The 15,854-nt window shown below is 41.1% G+C and overlaps 1 protein-coding gene across 1 annotated transcript; it reads left to right on the top strand.

Annotated features, from left to right (window-relative positions):
* The first annotated feature begins 9,819 nt into the window (after positions 1-9,819).
* LOC130593612 (obscurin-like) lies at positions 9,820-15,851 on the top strand. The gene is made up of 9 exons (XM_057398890.1): positions 9,820-9,934; positions 11,112-11,189; positions 11,336-11,508; positions 12,004-12,030; positions 12,537-12,689; positions 13,434-13,479; positions 14,061-14,138; positions 15,014-15,334; positions 15,771-15,851. Exons 3-9 carry the CDS (start codon positions 11,351-11,353, stop codon positions 15,849-15,851), a joined length of 864 nt encoding a protein of 287 aa, XP_057254873.1. The 5' UTR covers positions 9,820-9,934; positions 11,112-11,189; positions 11,336-11,350.
* The last annotated feature ends 3 nt before the right edge of the window (positions 15,852-15,854 follow it).

A 15,854-nucleotide genomic window follows, 5' to 3' on the forward strand; every position in this document is an offset into this window, starting at 1 on the left:
GGTGGCAAACTAAAGAACATTAATGCACTTGGGCTCTGGTTCCTTTTTTTATTAACTGCTTCAGAAGTGTTCACATGAAAGAGCCTGGTATTAGACATACTTTCAGATCTATGAGTCAATAATTTTTAACTATGCTCATCTTCTTGGGTCCTTCTTTGAGGCTGTATTGGAACTTCAAAATATGTGTCAGTGGGGTTTTTAGAATTGGGAAACAGACTGTCCATCACAGGTGTGTCATTACTGTGACATTATTTTGATGTACCTCAGCTAGTTTTAAAGTTCCTCAGGTCAGCAGCTTGACTCATAGTGTGCAACATCTCTAAACAGGGAGGAAAACAGCATGGGCGAGACCCGTGGTTATGTATAACCTGTATACGTATACCTGTGAATATATTTTCTCATTGAGAGATACCAAGAGTGTTTTATACCTTTCCAAACAGTTCACATGTTGGCAGCTGCCCAGCTGCATAGGACATATACAGCAAGCATAACAGGAACACTAGACAATGAAAGTAGTTATCTAGGAAAATATTTAAAGATCTTCTGCCCAGCCCAGTGCTGATGAACACTGATGGGCAGTCTCACTTGGGAAATCATGTGAGCAAAACTTGCTTTTTCCATCAACAAACCCAGAACCAAAATATTTCATAACCACTATGCTCACGGGGAGGACATTGAAAACAAAAATCAAGTGAGATATCTTCAAAGGGAGCTGATCCAAATGTACCTTCAACTTTATGTGCTAAACATATCATAGGAATTTACTTTCTTAAGGCTGGTATAGCAGCAGAATCAAAACAGCTACAAGACATGCTCCTGTGTGAACAACATTAAGTCAGAGCCATTTGTGTGCAAGTGCTCTTATTTCTTCTTGAACCACATGATGACTCCAGTTTGCACTCTTGTCAGGCAATCACATCATGATCATGATAAATTGTCTTAGTTTGACATGCATTTATCTGTCTTAATGGTCACTTGAGGGTTGTCCTAGATATTGTCTGACCCTTTGTAGTGCCTCTTGCAGAAGGCGTATTGGGCAGGAGATCAGATGAGATGAGCTCCTGAGTTCCTATGATCCTAGCCTAGCCTAGGTTCTTCTGCCAGTACTGACTGGGGATGAGACCATGGTATTTCTCTCCTGGGTGGCCATTATGAAAAGACATATGCTTGAAGATCCATCTTGATGTGTGGGAAGCTTTTGTCTTCTCTCTGCCTTCAAGATAGTGAGTTTCTTGAGGCAGGAGTTATATCTTTCCCTGTATCATGCTTCCTTATACAAAACTGCTGTGAGTTACTGTACAAACCAGGTGACTTTGCAACATGAGTCTAAAAGCATAGTCTGGTACTAATTTCAAAGTCCCAAGTACCTTCTAGTGCAAATCCCACCAAAAATATTCAGATACTGTAAAGTAGGAAAAATACATTAGAGCAAGGAGTAGCATTTCTCTCACATGTAAGCTCACAAAGCTGAATAGCCCTCCTTTCTTTGCTCTGCCCTTCTCCAAAGTCATTGATGAGGCTGGTACTTGCTAACTCCTTCTCCTTTCCTGTGAGAATAACATCCTCCTTGCACACGGGATATGTATCAGTGCAATGGGGCACCGCTGGGTTCATTTCATTGATCTTAATAAAGGTATTTTTGACAGAGCAGCCAACATAGTGCTGAAGAAGATGGATCCTTTGTTCTGCTGTCAGAGAGAGGGTGTGCGTATGTGTGTGTGCAGTGTCCTCAGCCTGGTGAGATATGTCTTTCTGAAGCGTGTTGTGCCAACCTTCTTATTTTAAGTCTTAGCTGTGTTCCCTCCTGCTGGACTAAGCATTTCTGCATCAGCTCTTTGCTCCAGGAAGGGAAAATGATACTTCTGCAAATATTTCCATTGGTTAGATGATACTGCTGTTTTCTTTTTACCCTAAAGAGAGAAAAGCTATTGTTCTTGTCTGTAGGAATGACTTCCCCACAGTCAGAGATGGAGACCTCTGTCCAGGCCTCACTTCAGCGTGCTGATAAGGAGATCAAGAAAGCTCTAAAGAAACTCGTGGACACAGCATCAATGCTGGTGACTCTTCCCCCAGGCATGCAAGAAGAAACTGGTGGCCTTGGCCTTCCTGGGTACATTCCTTCAGACCACTCAGAAACAGCAGCTCGGCCCTCTGGGGTAGTTCATGAAGCCAGCACCCAAACCCAAACTGCTGGAGGGCATGGTAGGTTTGGCATGAATCTGGAAAATGTCTCATGGGAATCAAGAGAAAGAAAAAAACAATAATGATTTTTTCCCCCTCATTTTTCTGTTTTGTTGTGTTTTGAGCAGTTGAAGATAAAGAGAGGACATTCAGACCCAAAGAAACATGGGAATGTGGGTTAGGGTTAGGTTGAACACAAGTTTGGGGCAGATCTTTCTGGAAACAGAAAACTGCATCTGAAGTAGAGTTTGGTTCATCACCTGACCAAAATGGAGGGATAGGGGACTTTTTTCCACATTTAGGCTTTTGACCCAGGGCTTGCTTCAAACTTTTTTTTGGGAAAAAGGGGTGGGATTCCACCTTTCCATTTATAGAAGTCATTTGTTTTTTTTATTTGGTAGGCATGGTAAAGGGGGTTGCTTTTCTTTTATAGTTTGCCATAAACAAGCTGGAAATGTGTTTAACACTCCTATATCAACTCTCAGACTTTATAGGATGTTGAGTGTATCAAGTTCACCTGCATGTTACTGGCTCTGGAGCCTTGGTAGACTCCTTATCAGTTTCTGTGTGACTAAAGCCATTACGTGTGACTGTGTTGCCAGAACAAGTCTTTGGTCTTGGCATTATTGACAAAAAAAAAACCAAAACTAAAACATGAATGAGCAGCAACCCTTCCAGTTTTCCTCCTTTTCTGCCATACCTACTTGTCTAAGCTGTCTCTGTGTCAAGTCAGAGTAACTGTCCTTCACCAGCGTTGACTTAAAACGACAATGTCAAGTAGCCTTCAGCCCTTAAACTCCAGATGCTGCTTTAAAAAAAAAATATATATATATTCTTGTCTAAAACTTAACAAGGGTAGAAATAGATTTTGTGGAATCAGGAACAAAATAACAACATTAAAAAATAGCAGAGCTTTAAAACCTTTTTTCCTTTCTAGTAGGAAATCATCTATGAAAATAATCCTCTTGTGAAACGGGGTGACTCAAAAATCATAATTAATATGTCTACTAGCAGATTATTTCCTTAGTCAAAACTACAGAGATAGTATGACAATGAATGAGGTGGTTTTGCAGTCCTTTCATCCTTTCAGTTTTAGAGAAAACTGAACATATTATTAACATGGAGAATTATTTTAATAAGAAGGAGACTTGACAATTGTCCCTATCATCACATGCTTTGAATAAAAAGAAGGCAAATATTTTGATCATGCTGGCAATAGAAAAGCACAATCCCACCAACCTGGGATTTCTCACCCTGCCAGTAATGCCTTATATAGCCATGTTTTCCATGATTTCTAGAAAACTGATACCCTTTTTCCAAAACCAGACAGCTCCAAACATCCCTCAAGTGCCACTTAAAGAGGCCCTTCCTGCTGGGCACAAGACTCCTCTTGATTTAACCTTTTCTCCTCAGATGAAAAAAGAGATGATGCACTTTATCCTGTAGAGTAACTACAATGAACAATATAAGACAATCAGGTACTTCTGGAATGGAAGAACAAACCAGGTTTTGAAGATACATCTGATAAAATAATTAATAATAAAAGAAGAACAATACCTGAACTACCATCAAGCTGCACCACCCTTTTGTTTTCTTGTTCCTATAAGCTCCAAATGCCAAACCTAGTTCTAGTGTAACTTAAGAGTTGTATGAGGGTATTTTCAAAGAACCCAGCAGAGGTGCACCAATGCTGACTTTCTAACATCTAACATCTTCCACATTAACAAACCTCCATCTTATCTCTGTATTAGTTGTATCCCCACCCAGGACCCACCATGACCACATCAGTTTTACACTGATGTAACCCTACTCATTTCACTGATGCTGTCTGTGATTGCACCAATGAGTCAAGAACGCATCGTTTAACTGAAGCATTCGTGTGTACGAAGCTAACATTGGACATCCCTGGAAGTATTTGAAAGATGTGTAGATGTGGTGCCTTTGGTAGTGGTGGGTTAAGGGTTTGATTTGATGATCTTAAGGGCCTTTTCCAAACTAAATGATTCTATGATTTCATCATAGTCATAAGCTGGAACTCAAGTACCATTAAATTATCTCCTATAAAGGATGCATTGAGCTCATGCTATCCTTCCAGTCATCCCATTTGTTCTTGTCCCTACTGACTGCCTTTCTTATTTTTGTCTCTGTGTGTTTCCTTACAGAATATTTAGTTTTTCCCAGTCAGCAATGTGCCACTGTTGATTCTCGCTGGTGTTATTCAAGCCCTTTGCTTAATGTGGTCAGCTGACCGATGTGGTTCTGACACAAGGCAGGCTAGACATGGCTCCAAAGGTTTGCTCTGGGTTTCAGGTGTGCTGTCATAGATGATGTGTATAACTTGCCCTATTTCTGCTGCCAGACAAAGCACAAAGGCAGATTCCAGCTGAAGAACCGAGTGTGCCAAAGCCCACTCCCAGTCCTTCCAGTGAAAAGACAGCTGACGGTGAGGAAAGCACTCAGGAGCACACTGTTCCTATTACCAGGTAAATACCCATCTCAATATACAGATTCCCAAATGTGGCAGGCTTTGTTGTAAGAAAAGCAAATCCTCTGTGGTGGAGGAAGCAAGTGGTGACTTGAACTGATTCTTGTAGGTTTGTTATTTTTATTTTAGAGTTCACACATGCGTTATGCAAGAAGGATAGAAAAGGTTGAAGAGAAAACAATTCCCCCAAAACACAATTCTTTTGCATTAATTTTAAGTAAATAATTATTTGTGTGGTGGTTAAACACACAGATCAACGGCAGGGTGTAATCCTGCATGTCTGTAGTTGTATGTGACTATGTAATGTTCTTTTCTCTTGGGCTTTGTGAAAGAACATCACCAGGGACAGGAGACTGGTACAGAAGAGAAGGAGATGTGGTCTGGGATGTACACAGTGAAGTTTATATTGAGACCACAGAAAGAACTTGTGTGTATAAGACTGAGGAGAAGACCCCAACAAGTAAGAAAACCTTGTTTCCCTTTCCCACTCCAAGAACTGTCTTTGTCCTCCTTTTGGGTAATAAATTCTGGTGACTGTTGTGATTTGGGTTTTTTTAATAGTGCTTCCATTTCTTCAGCAGCAACTGTTTATTAAACAAAAAGTAATAGATCATCATGAATATAAGAAGCCTAAAAGTAATGCTGATATAAAGAAATGTAAAAATATTACTGTGATATCTCTTGATTTGACATTAAGCTAATGTCATATCATAAATGGTCAGTCCAATAAACCCCATTTGATTAACTCAACCTATGTAAGCACACTATGAGTAAAGTTATTGTGTCGTGCTTGCAGCAAAATCTTGTGTCTCACCAGGTCCTCCCTATATGCAAGTGACAATAGAGGATGTGCAGGTGAATTCTGGTGAGCGTGCCAAATTTCAGGCAGTCATTGAAGGAACCCCTCAGCCCACTGTTTTGTGGTTTAAGGTAAGTGCAGACTTTTCTCTGGCTGAGTAAGGACTGCGGAAAGGACTGTAGGGCTGTACTTCTGTGGGGAATTTCTTTTGCTCTTTCATCCCACACAATTTTACACTGATTCTTGGTCCTATATATAGACTCCATTGAACCAACTGCAGTCCTCACCAGCCATGTGTCTCATCCTGTGTTGCCTCCAGTGACACTGTAGCTTCTTTTGCCAAGTGGGCAACCAAGAGGATTTTGGGAACTAAGATGAGCTGAAGAAGAGATTGGTTCCTGTTCTGAGAGCCATCGAGATGTGTGCTGTAGCTTGAGGGGCAGGGAAGGGATTTAGAGTGGTTAATTCCAGTTGTCAATGTGACTTCCAGGCACTGTATCTTTTCTGCAGCTAATTGGTAAGAAAAGTGTGACTGAGGACAATGAATATCCCATAGAAAGGAAGGAGAAGTAACTGATGATTCCTCAGAATGTTGTCATGCCCCTAAAATGAGCCAGTGTTGTCTGTAACTCTTCTGTTCAACTGTTTTGTACACACAGTTTTATTCCTTTTTTTTTCTTTTCCTGTATGGGAAGTACAAGGATGGGCTACTCAGACAAATAAAATAACCTTTAAAAACACAAGCAAAAATACAAAGAACCCTCTCCCACATGCACACACCTGAACAGCTTGAAAAGAATAATAACAAGACAACAGTGTATGATACACCTTGTCAATATTCTTGCAATAGCTGACATTTATCAGCTCAGAGTTATGGCAGGCAAGCTGAACTTCTACACAGTAAAGTTCTCTGCATGCTTATCTCTTCCTCTTGCACCCATGCAAATGCCTTGCACGTACAGTATCCACTGTCAAGGAGTTCAGCCCAATGACAGTATGCTGCCTGAAGTGCCACCTCTTTGTGGCTGTTGTGTACATATTTGCCACCAGCTTCATGTGCTGGTTCTTACATCTTGCACAAGGAAAAGTTATCCCTGCCTATTCACTAAGCTACTCATAATTCTGCACAGCTCTATCATGTCATATTGGTAGATTCCCCCTTCCAGGCTGAAGAGCTTCAACTTGCTCTGTCAACCCGCATCCTGAAGATACTACAGAAAGAACATCGCTGCAACAGTACCACGCACTGGGCAAACCAAGGATTTATAAGATAATGCTTTCTGTCTTGTTCATAATTTCTTCCCTAATGATTTCTAACATCTGGTACTTTCTGATGGCCACCAAGCACTGAGCTGGGGCTGCCACTGAGCGATTTACTGTAACTAGAAGTTTTGCTCCAGTGTAATAAGCAACAGCTCTGGGACCAGCATTTCATGTGGGAGAAGAGGGTTGCATGACTTTATATTTATTGTATTATATACATTTATCTGGCACCTTACTGCCCAGAAAGGCAGTTTCATAAGGTTCTTTTGTAAATCTTCATATCTACTGTATCACACACTCTCCTTCCTGTCCCTTTTTCCATAGCATTTATGCATATATTGAACAGCACAAGTGCCAGCACAACATGGAGACCAGCCAGGAGCACAGAAACTGATCCTTGTGCTCCCTGGGCTGACTGCTCAGGCACAGTGTGCTGGGAGAGCTGAAGAATAGCCCTGGAGATTCCTCCCAAGCCTGTATTCCTATGAATGGGTTATGAAACGAAAACATCATTGGGTGATGTGAAAGCAGAGAAAGTTAGATGTGGAGGACTTCTTCAGCCAGCTCTTTGTTAGTGAGATTTCCTAGGCTAAATGGTCTGTGTTGTAGCTCTGCTCATGTATCCTGTTTCTTGAAGAGAAGAAACATCCATTTCCATCTTGTTTTTTCCAGTGTCAAACTGTCATTTCATTATTTCAGGGCACTTCGCTGCTGACAGACAGCAACAGGCTCCATCAAGGGAATGAAGGAACAATGTATTTCTTAGTTATTTATGATACTGTCTTGGAAGATGGTGGTGTTTACACCTGTGTTGCCAAAAATGCAGGAGGGGAGGTTTTGTGCAAAGCAGAGCTTATCGTACGTGAAGGTAATGTCATTCTTTCCACTGCAGGAGTTGCTTCTTCTGGTGCCCATGTGGTATCCTCTCTGTATTCCTGCATAGCATTTGTCTATTACCAGTATGGCACTGGTATACATATATACATACCCCACATATACTGAGATTTTTTTTCTCTGCTTCAGACTGCATGATGAACTGGTACAATGGGCCACAGAAATAAGTGGGGCCATGACAGGCTGAGAGAGCTGGGGTTGTTCAGCCTGCAGAAGAGAAGGCTCCAGGGAGACCTTAGGGCAGCTTCCAGTGCATAAAGGAGACCTGCAAAAAATCTGAAGAGGGACTTTTGACAAGGGCATATAAGGGCAGGACAGGGGGGAATGGCTTTAAACTGACAGAGGGGAAACTGAGATGAGATCTGAGGAAGAAGTTCTTCCCTGTGAGGGTGATGAGGCCCTGGCACAGGTTGTCCAGAGAAGCTGTGGCTGCCCCATCCCCGGCAGTGTTCAAGGCCAGGCTGGATGGGGCTTGAAGCAACTTGGTCTAGTAGAAGGTGTCCCTGGGTTTGGAATAGGATGAGCTTTAAGGTTCCTTCCAACCCAAACCATTCTGTGATTCTATGTCTTTGGTGGTGTTCTGCTCTTCAGGCTGTCTCTTTTATTTATTTAGGTGAAGATGCAGCCAAAGAATTTGTATTAAAAGGCTCTGTCATTGAACGGCTCCATTTAATTCTGTGTACAAGTTTAGAGGACTCCTGTAATTTTACTTGCCCTAAATTGTTCTTTTATAACTTTGCATGCTATTAGCAAGACATCGGTGTCTGAATAGTAACACTTATATTCCTTCATTTCCAAAGCTAAGAAAGACCAAGCAGCAAAGAAGGTGGCCACTAGGAGAAAGCTCCATTCCCTGTATGAGGTTAAGCAGGAGATTGGAAGGTAAATGAATTTTCCAACTTCATGACATCACTGCTGGAAAATATATAATTGCCCATATGAGCTGCTGAGTATATATGTAACCAGTGGTTGGCCTTGCTGTAATAAAATATGGAAAGGTGAAAGGAAGAACTGGAAGGTTACCCATTATAGGTATGCTGGAAACACTTCCCTGAAGTTTCTGACAGAGGATGGGAGAGTCCATACAACCCATACATAGGTCTAGGTAGCTCCAGCCAGGAAAAATACCAACCAGAGGCTGGCAGAATAGGCTTCTTGACAGTGTTAGCATCACAAGCCTATACCAATGTATGGACAAACACTGAGTCCATCCAAGGGATCCAAGAGCATCAGCCTTTGTCAGCACAAGGCTGTCACCTGAAACAGCTTTTCCCTTGAAGTGAGCTCGTTGCTTAGATTTGGAGACAGCCAGGAGAGGGCAATAGCACCTCACAATCAGGAAAATAAGCTTTTTTATGTTGGAGAATTTAAGCCCTGAGCAGTAGGGAGCTCTCAAAGGCTGGGATGTGGAAAAGTCTACACATGCTGGGGTTTGAACCGAGTCTGAACAGTGCTTGTCCTTTGATTTTTCACAGGGGCTGCTTCAGCTTTGTGAAACGAGTTGTACACAAGGGGAACAGAGTGTCTTGTGCTGCCAAATTCATACCTCTGCGAAGCAAAACTAAGGCTCGAGCACATCAGGAGAGGGATATTCTTGCCTCTCTGTCCCATGACAGAATTACCAGGCTCCTGGATCAGTTTGAAACACGGAAAACACTGATTTTGATCCTGGAGTTGTATCCTTTTCTGTGCTGCTTGTCTGAGGAGTCTGGGGAGTACTAGGTAGAGCTCATTTATTAAATAACTAAGCAATTAACCATTTTTTTTGTTTTGCCTGAGGTAACAGGACATGCACAATCTTTCTCTGCACTATAAAATGGCATAACTCCCTAAGATCTTCACCGAAGTACTATGTTTCTGCTGTTTTAGGAAAAAAATACACTTGTATATGTAAGTGTAAATGAGTTGTTAAGCACCAAAACTCTTTTCTGAGATGTCTGGAAGTTAAAGACTGTTTCCATGAGATCCAGTCTGGGTGAGCGTGAGGAAAATGCATTGAAGAGCAGAAAAGCCCACAGCCAACAGGTAGATGTTAGCACAGGTGACACCATGTTCCTGCTTACAGGGAGCACAAGTTTAGAGCAGCCTAATTCTGCAAGGACATGGTTGTAATAGAGATTTTAATGAATTACATGCACATCATGTTGCCTGAGATCGCCTTGTGAATTCTGCTGTTAGCTGGATAGAGGTGGTTACAAAGTAAAAATAAGCATTTAACTGTAGTTCTATTTTCCCTTAATGCTGTTGTCAGATGCTCCAGCGAAGAGCTCCTTGACCGTTTATTTAAGAAGAGTGTTGTTACTGAAGCAGAGGTAATCCTTCTTTCTCATTTGAAAGTTCAGAGTTGGTGGGTACCACCAGAGCATCTTCCAGATGCATTTTCCTCTTTGAATGAGGAATGTCTTTGAACCACTGATAATCTGTCAAAACAGAGTCAGACTTTAAAAGGTTTTTCCATCAATGTTCATTACTGAGTTGAGTTTCTTTGGGGAATAACCAGACAGAGACAGTGGTTTTGACCAGTAGCATTGCATTCAGCCTAATACAGATGACATTTGCTCTATTAGCATAATTTTTTTGCTAGCCATCACCTGGAGCACCTGCACCTTCACTTGCTTAATACCAATTTATCCCCTTGCAATTTTACTTCTATCTATTCCCTTTCAGTCTCCAAACCAGGAGCTGAAATTACAGTTTCTACAGTTTTGTTGAGATTCTTCATGCTCAAAGTTCAAAATCATAGGCTGCTTTGGGTTGCAAGGGAACCTAAGTATCATCTAGTTCCAACCCCCAGCTCTCTTCTCCAGGTTGAACAAATGTTTGAAACCTCCCATCTAGTAGCCAGGTGTACCGTATTTATTGCTAAAATGGATTTTTCTTAGGAATAATCCGAGGGAAACATCATAGAATCATAGAATGGTTCAGGTTGGAAGGGACCTCTAAGATCAAATGTCAGCTAACCTTATAGAATGTCAAAGGTAGAGGACTTCCAAAGCTGAAGCTAGCTGTAAATCTTCACTCCTTTTTCAGTCATAGATTGGATCTAGATATGGTCAAGAAAACAGGTTTACAACATAGCTGCAAAATGGTAAAATGTATTTGTGTTTTAAATGCGTTTGATTTACACAAAGCTAGAGCTGAGTTTGAGTTAGATAAGTTGGACAGTTGGTAAGGGTCATTGAACTTGAGTGTTTCCATATCTCTTTTTTGAATGTTTGTAGGGTTGTGTTTTTTTTAAAAATAAGGATTTTTCACATGTAGAAGGTTCCAGTAGGATAATGTGCATCACACAAGAGGCACAGCTTCATTCCACAGGTTAGGTTCACATCTTTCAACTGCAAGACTAATATAAGAATTTCATTCTGGTTTTAGAAGTATTTCTAGCTCAATCTCTCCCACTCTCATATAGTAAGAACATTGCTGGAATCAGGAACCCTCTTATTTACTATTAATGTTTAACAATTAATTAATAATTGATTTAATTTTTAGGTCAAATTGTATATTAAGCAAATTTTGGAAGGAATCAAATATCTTCATGACAACAACATCCTTCATTTGGACATTAAGGTAAAATGCAATGGCAGGTCTAGCTTGTCATAACTTCTTGTTGATCAGGGAATGGGTGTTCTCTATTTGAGTTATTCTTACTTACAACTGAAAATATTGCCTGCTTTCAATGAAAGTTTCTCCGTTTGTTTTATTTCATTTACTAGCCACTGAATATCCTCATGGTTTATCCTGAAAGGGAAGACCTTAAGCTCTGTGACTTCGGATTTGCTCAGAAGATCATGCCCTTTGAGCCCCAGTTCAGCAAATACGGATCCCCAGAGTTTGTTGCCCCAGAAATTGTTACTCAATCTCCAGTGTCAAAAGCAACTGATATCTGGTAACTTGTCATCTTTCTAAAAACCTATTGCCCTAGACAGCCTGAACATCCATTAGTTTTTAATAGGTAAATTGAGTAGTGGTAATAACACAAGAAACTGAAAGTGAATACTGAGAACCCAAAACCCACCAGGGCTCTGTTAAGCTCCTTCTGTCTATTTTATTCAACCATAATTGAACTCTGAAAGCTAATTAATGAAAGGAGCATCTTAGAGAGAATGATCTTTATCAGAGGCAGCAACTAGGGAGAATGATCCTAAGGGGTTTCTTAGAAAAGACAAACAAACACAAAAGAGGTATTTTTAGTCTTCTCCTCTATCTGTGTTTTAAAAATGAAGGATTATTTGAGAACAATTTTTTTTTTTAAATGTTAAATGGAAAAAAAATGAAGGGTGAAAAACATACCTTTTGGGATTTATTTTGATTGGAAAGGAGAGGAGGATGAAGAAGGATGAAGAAATAGTGACAAAAACATTTCTGTTTCCTCTTTCCTCAGGGCTGTTGGAGTCATCACATATTTAAGGTAAATAAATCTTCTTGGGAAGATTCATTCAATATCCCTTTGTCAGCCAGAGCCCTCCAGTACCTTCAAGTGAAGCACTTGAGTGAAGCACTGAGTCCTTCTATAACAAGGGCAATTCACTCTTTCCTGGTTTCCCAGGGCTTGGGTCACTGTCCCTGCCTGAAGATCTGATAGTTGCTCTCCTTGCAGTTAGCAATGAAAGCAGTGGATGAGGTTCAGACTTCCCCTTGACTGTTTTAGCTCACACCCTACTGTAGCTGTGCAAAAGCAAATTCTTAATTCCTTATCTGTGAAACAGGGATAAATAATTCTGTTAAGTGCCATGTAATGCTGAGGTAAAAGATACTCTGTTAGTGGACATACTGCTCACATGCATTGCAAGTCCTACGCATGGAGTCCCTCAAGCATTTTAAAGTCCCTTGTAAGCATTTGTTCTTCTGTCATTTGATTAGCAAATAAAAGTCTAAAGTCTGTCTCCTTTTATTTTATGTTGTTTGATAAATAAGCCTAACATGTAAGTCTCCATTTGCTGGAGAGAACGACAGAGCAACCCTTCTAAATATCCAAAATGGGGAAATTTCATGGACCATTCCTGATTTTGTTCACTTGACTGAAGATGCAAAGGACTTTATGAAAAGGATCCTACAGCAGCACCCCAAGTGAGTGCACTTTTGTTCTTCCTACAGCCAGTGTGCAAAGATGTTAGTGTCTCAGCAGGCAGATCTCAGCTCATGAGAGCTGTGGTTGTTTATGAAAGTAGAAATCTGAGTGAGATGTGGTGTGTTATGCTCTGACACTTCTTTATTATTCCCCATTACCCAAAGCACAACTCAGCAATTTGTGAAATTGGCCCAGTTCTGGTATGGTGATGTCCTTACTCACTCAGTCTTCAGGGCAGAGGAGTTTCTGAAATGACAGAGAGAAGTGAAAAGAGCAAGAACTGGTTTAGAGGGAGTTATGAGAGAGTTAAATAATATTAACCACATTCCTTAAGTAATTTCAAGTACAAAAGGCAGCTTGAAGGCATGTTTGCAGGCACTTGCTGTTTAATTTAATTTCTATTCTTTCTGCCTGCTGCCAAAGCTCTTTTTGCTCTGGCCACCTAAAAAGTCAGAGTCACTCTCAGGGCTGCTCCTGACACTCTTGAACAGGCTCCCTGCAGAGTGCCATGGGGTCTTCCTGGGCATCTGTAGGGAGTCTCAGACTGAAAAAGAATTGTTTCACCTCAAGAGGAGGAAATCTTGGGTTGAAAGCCTCTGTCTCTTTGGCTTCTAGCTCTAAAACAGCAGCCTAAGGATACACATAAAAATGTGTGTGTGCCAATGAAGCAGCACCTTCAGAAGATCTTATGATTGCTGTTGGAAGTGACTTGCTACTAAAATAGTGATCTTTTCTCTTATCAGAGCCCGGCCTAGTGCCTTGGACTGTCTTTCACACAAGTGGTTCATGGTAAGTTTGTCCTGGGTTTTTATTAGACTTATTAGAAATATTGAGGTTGAGAGAGACCTTTTGGAAGTGCAGCCTTTAAAGTTGCTTGATATTATTTGCCAGTTCATTTTTTCTTCTGGTCTCCTACTTTTTATCCTACAGAGAAGCTCAGGCATGGCTCTCCAGAAAGAGAAGATACATTGGTGCTTACATGCCAAGGTATCTTTCCTTTCAAAAGATAAAGGTTACTGCTGACATGAGCTGACATAACACTTCAGTATAGAAAGGAAACTGGCTTTGCAGAGCAAAGTTATGGTCTATATTACAATGCCTAAAAAGAAAAGCTAAAAGCTAACAATAACAATAAAAAAAAATTAATTTAATGGCATGCATTCAACAGGGTTTGCTTTTATCATTGAAAAGCTGAGATTGCCTACAATTTAGCCAAGAGGGAATTGTAGCATTTAGTCTACTGTAACTTTCCTGAAATAAACAATTCTGGAAGAAGGGGATCCTAAAAAAGAAAATCTTCTCAGGTAATGCAGTCAGGATGTTCAAACAATTATTTTTCAATCTTAGTTTCCTATCTTTCCACCTGGCAGCATAATCCCCCCCTGGAAGCAGCTCATTTCATTAATACAAAGCAGCTCAAATTCATTGTGGCTCGGAGCAAGTGGCAGGTGAGTTGGCCTTAATCTATGCTGGTTCTTTTTAGTTATACAGATTTTTAATTATATTTGTACTTTTAAAGTCTATCACATTAGAACAGCATGAACAGCAGAGATCTCAGCTTGGCTATGAATGGGGAATAAGCCCAGGAGAGAGCAGGCAATGGATGTGGCAGGAATAAATTATCTATGCTTTTACGGCCTGAAAATCATCTGATTTCATGCAGGTGCTTGTGAAATGCATGGTTATGCCTAAGTTAGGCACCCTCAGCCACCTTTGCAATTGGTGCTGAATAACAGACAGGTCCCAAGAAGACTCCTCTTTTCCTAAAGTTTTCTAAAATAACCAGAATGATTGCCTTCTGAAGATGCCTGTATCTCTCTGTTAGCAGTAAGGGGAAGCCAGCTGCTCAACTATAACTAAGAGGTCTTACATGGCAGAACGTAGAGCAGATGAATCTTACCTCCCACAGTATGACCTAAGTCACTTCAGGTTGTACTGCAGTTAATGGATTAAAGGTCATTTACTCCAGCTAGGCTCTCCTCTGACATGTTCCATTAAAAACACATTTCCTGCTGCTTTGAGTGGCCAGATTGTGTTTGAAAACCTCATGCAGGGTCCTGGTCCTTCTTCCTTGTTAACAACAGCAAGTATGTCCCCTGAAGTCAGTATAGTTTTACCTCTGTGAATGAGAGAAGAGGAAGACTTAGAGAGCAGTGAGGCCTGCCTGGACTGATGATATGTACAAAAGGGTGTACAAGGCAATGTGCTATTAAACTAGTATGTGTGGTATTTAAGAGTGCAGAAGTTCCATTTGGTGTGTTTGCTTTACCATACCCCCACCACGTTTCCATTTGATCGTGCTATATTTTGCTCTGCTTTTCAGCGGTCTCTGATGTGCTATAAATCCATACTGGTAATGCGGTCTATCCCAGAAATCCTAGAGAGGACTCATGATAACACCTCCCTGGCCATCTCCCGACATCTTATTGAAGAAAGCACTTCATCCAGTACCAGTGGCTCCTCTTCAGACAATGAAAATTCCAATTTCCCCAAGAAGAGGCACTTTGGCTCTACACCCGAACTCCATTTGTCCATACTTGACACACCAAGCCACCAGGAGCCTCCAAAACATGCAAGTGAAGAGAAGCACTCAGTCCCTCCAGTAAAACCTATAAGGAGGAAGTATGCTTCAGTGAAAGCTGAGGTGAGGGAAAAATCACCTACAGAAAGCAAAGAGCTCATGGCAAGTATCTTAACGGAGAAAGAGGAGGGGCTTCACCCTGGACTTCAAGATGAAAGAGCAGAGCAGTCCCAAAGAAGTGGTGGTACTGAGCCTTCATCAGTGAGGACTTCCACAGAAAGCACTTTACCTCTATGTCAGAAAGAAAAAACAGATGTATTTTTACCTGACAAGGACAGAGTTGAAAAAGCTGAGGATGGGACAGAAAAGCCATCCATCTGTGTTCCTAGACAGAGTGTGATTAAAAGCACTTTCTACAGCCAAGCAGCTGAGCTACCTGCAAGGGGGCCTTCCTCACCAGGCAGGGAGTTTAGGAGACACCTGGACAGAGCCAGAAGGACTTTCCGGAAGGCTGGATATTCAAAGGTGCCTCTCAGTGGTCTCCGTGAACCCCTTCTAGAGCAGTTTGAACTGGAAGAAGAAGAAGAAGGAAAGTCTGATTATGGAGGTGATCACAGGGAAAATCTGCTTGGTTCCTTGACCA

The sequence above is a fragment of the Pezoporus wallicus genome, unplaced genomic scaffold (assembly GCF_028554395.1).
Source record: "Pezoporus wallicus isolate ANWC-B61680 ecotype Strahan unplaced genomic scaffold, APGP_CSIRO_Pwel_v1 contig_3487, whole genome shotgun sequence".
Classification (NCBI taxonomy): Eukaryota; Metazoa; Chordata; class Aves; order Psittaciformes; family Psittacidae; genus Pezoporus; species Pezoporus wallicus.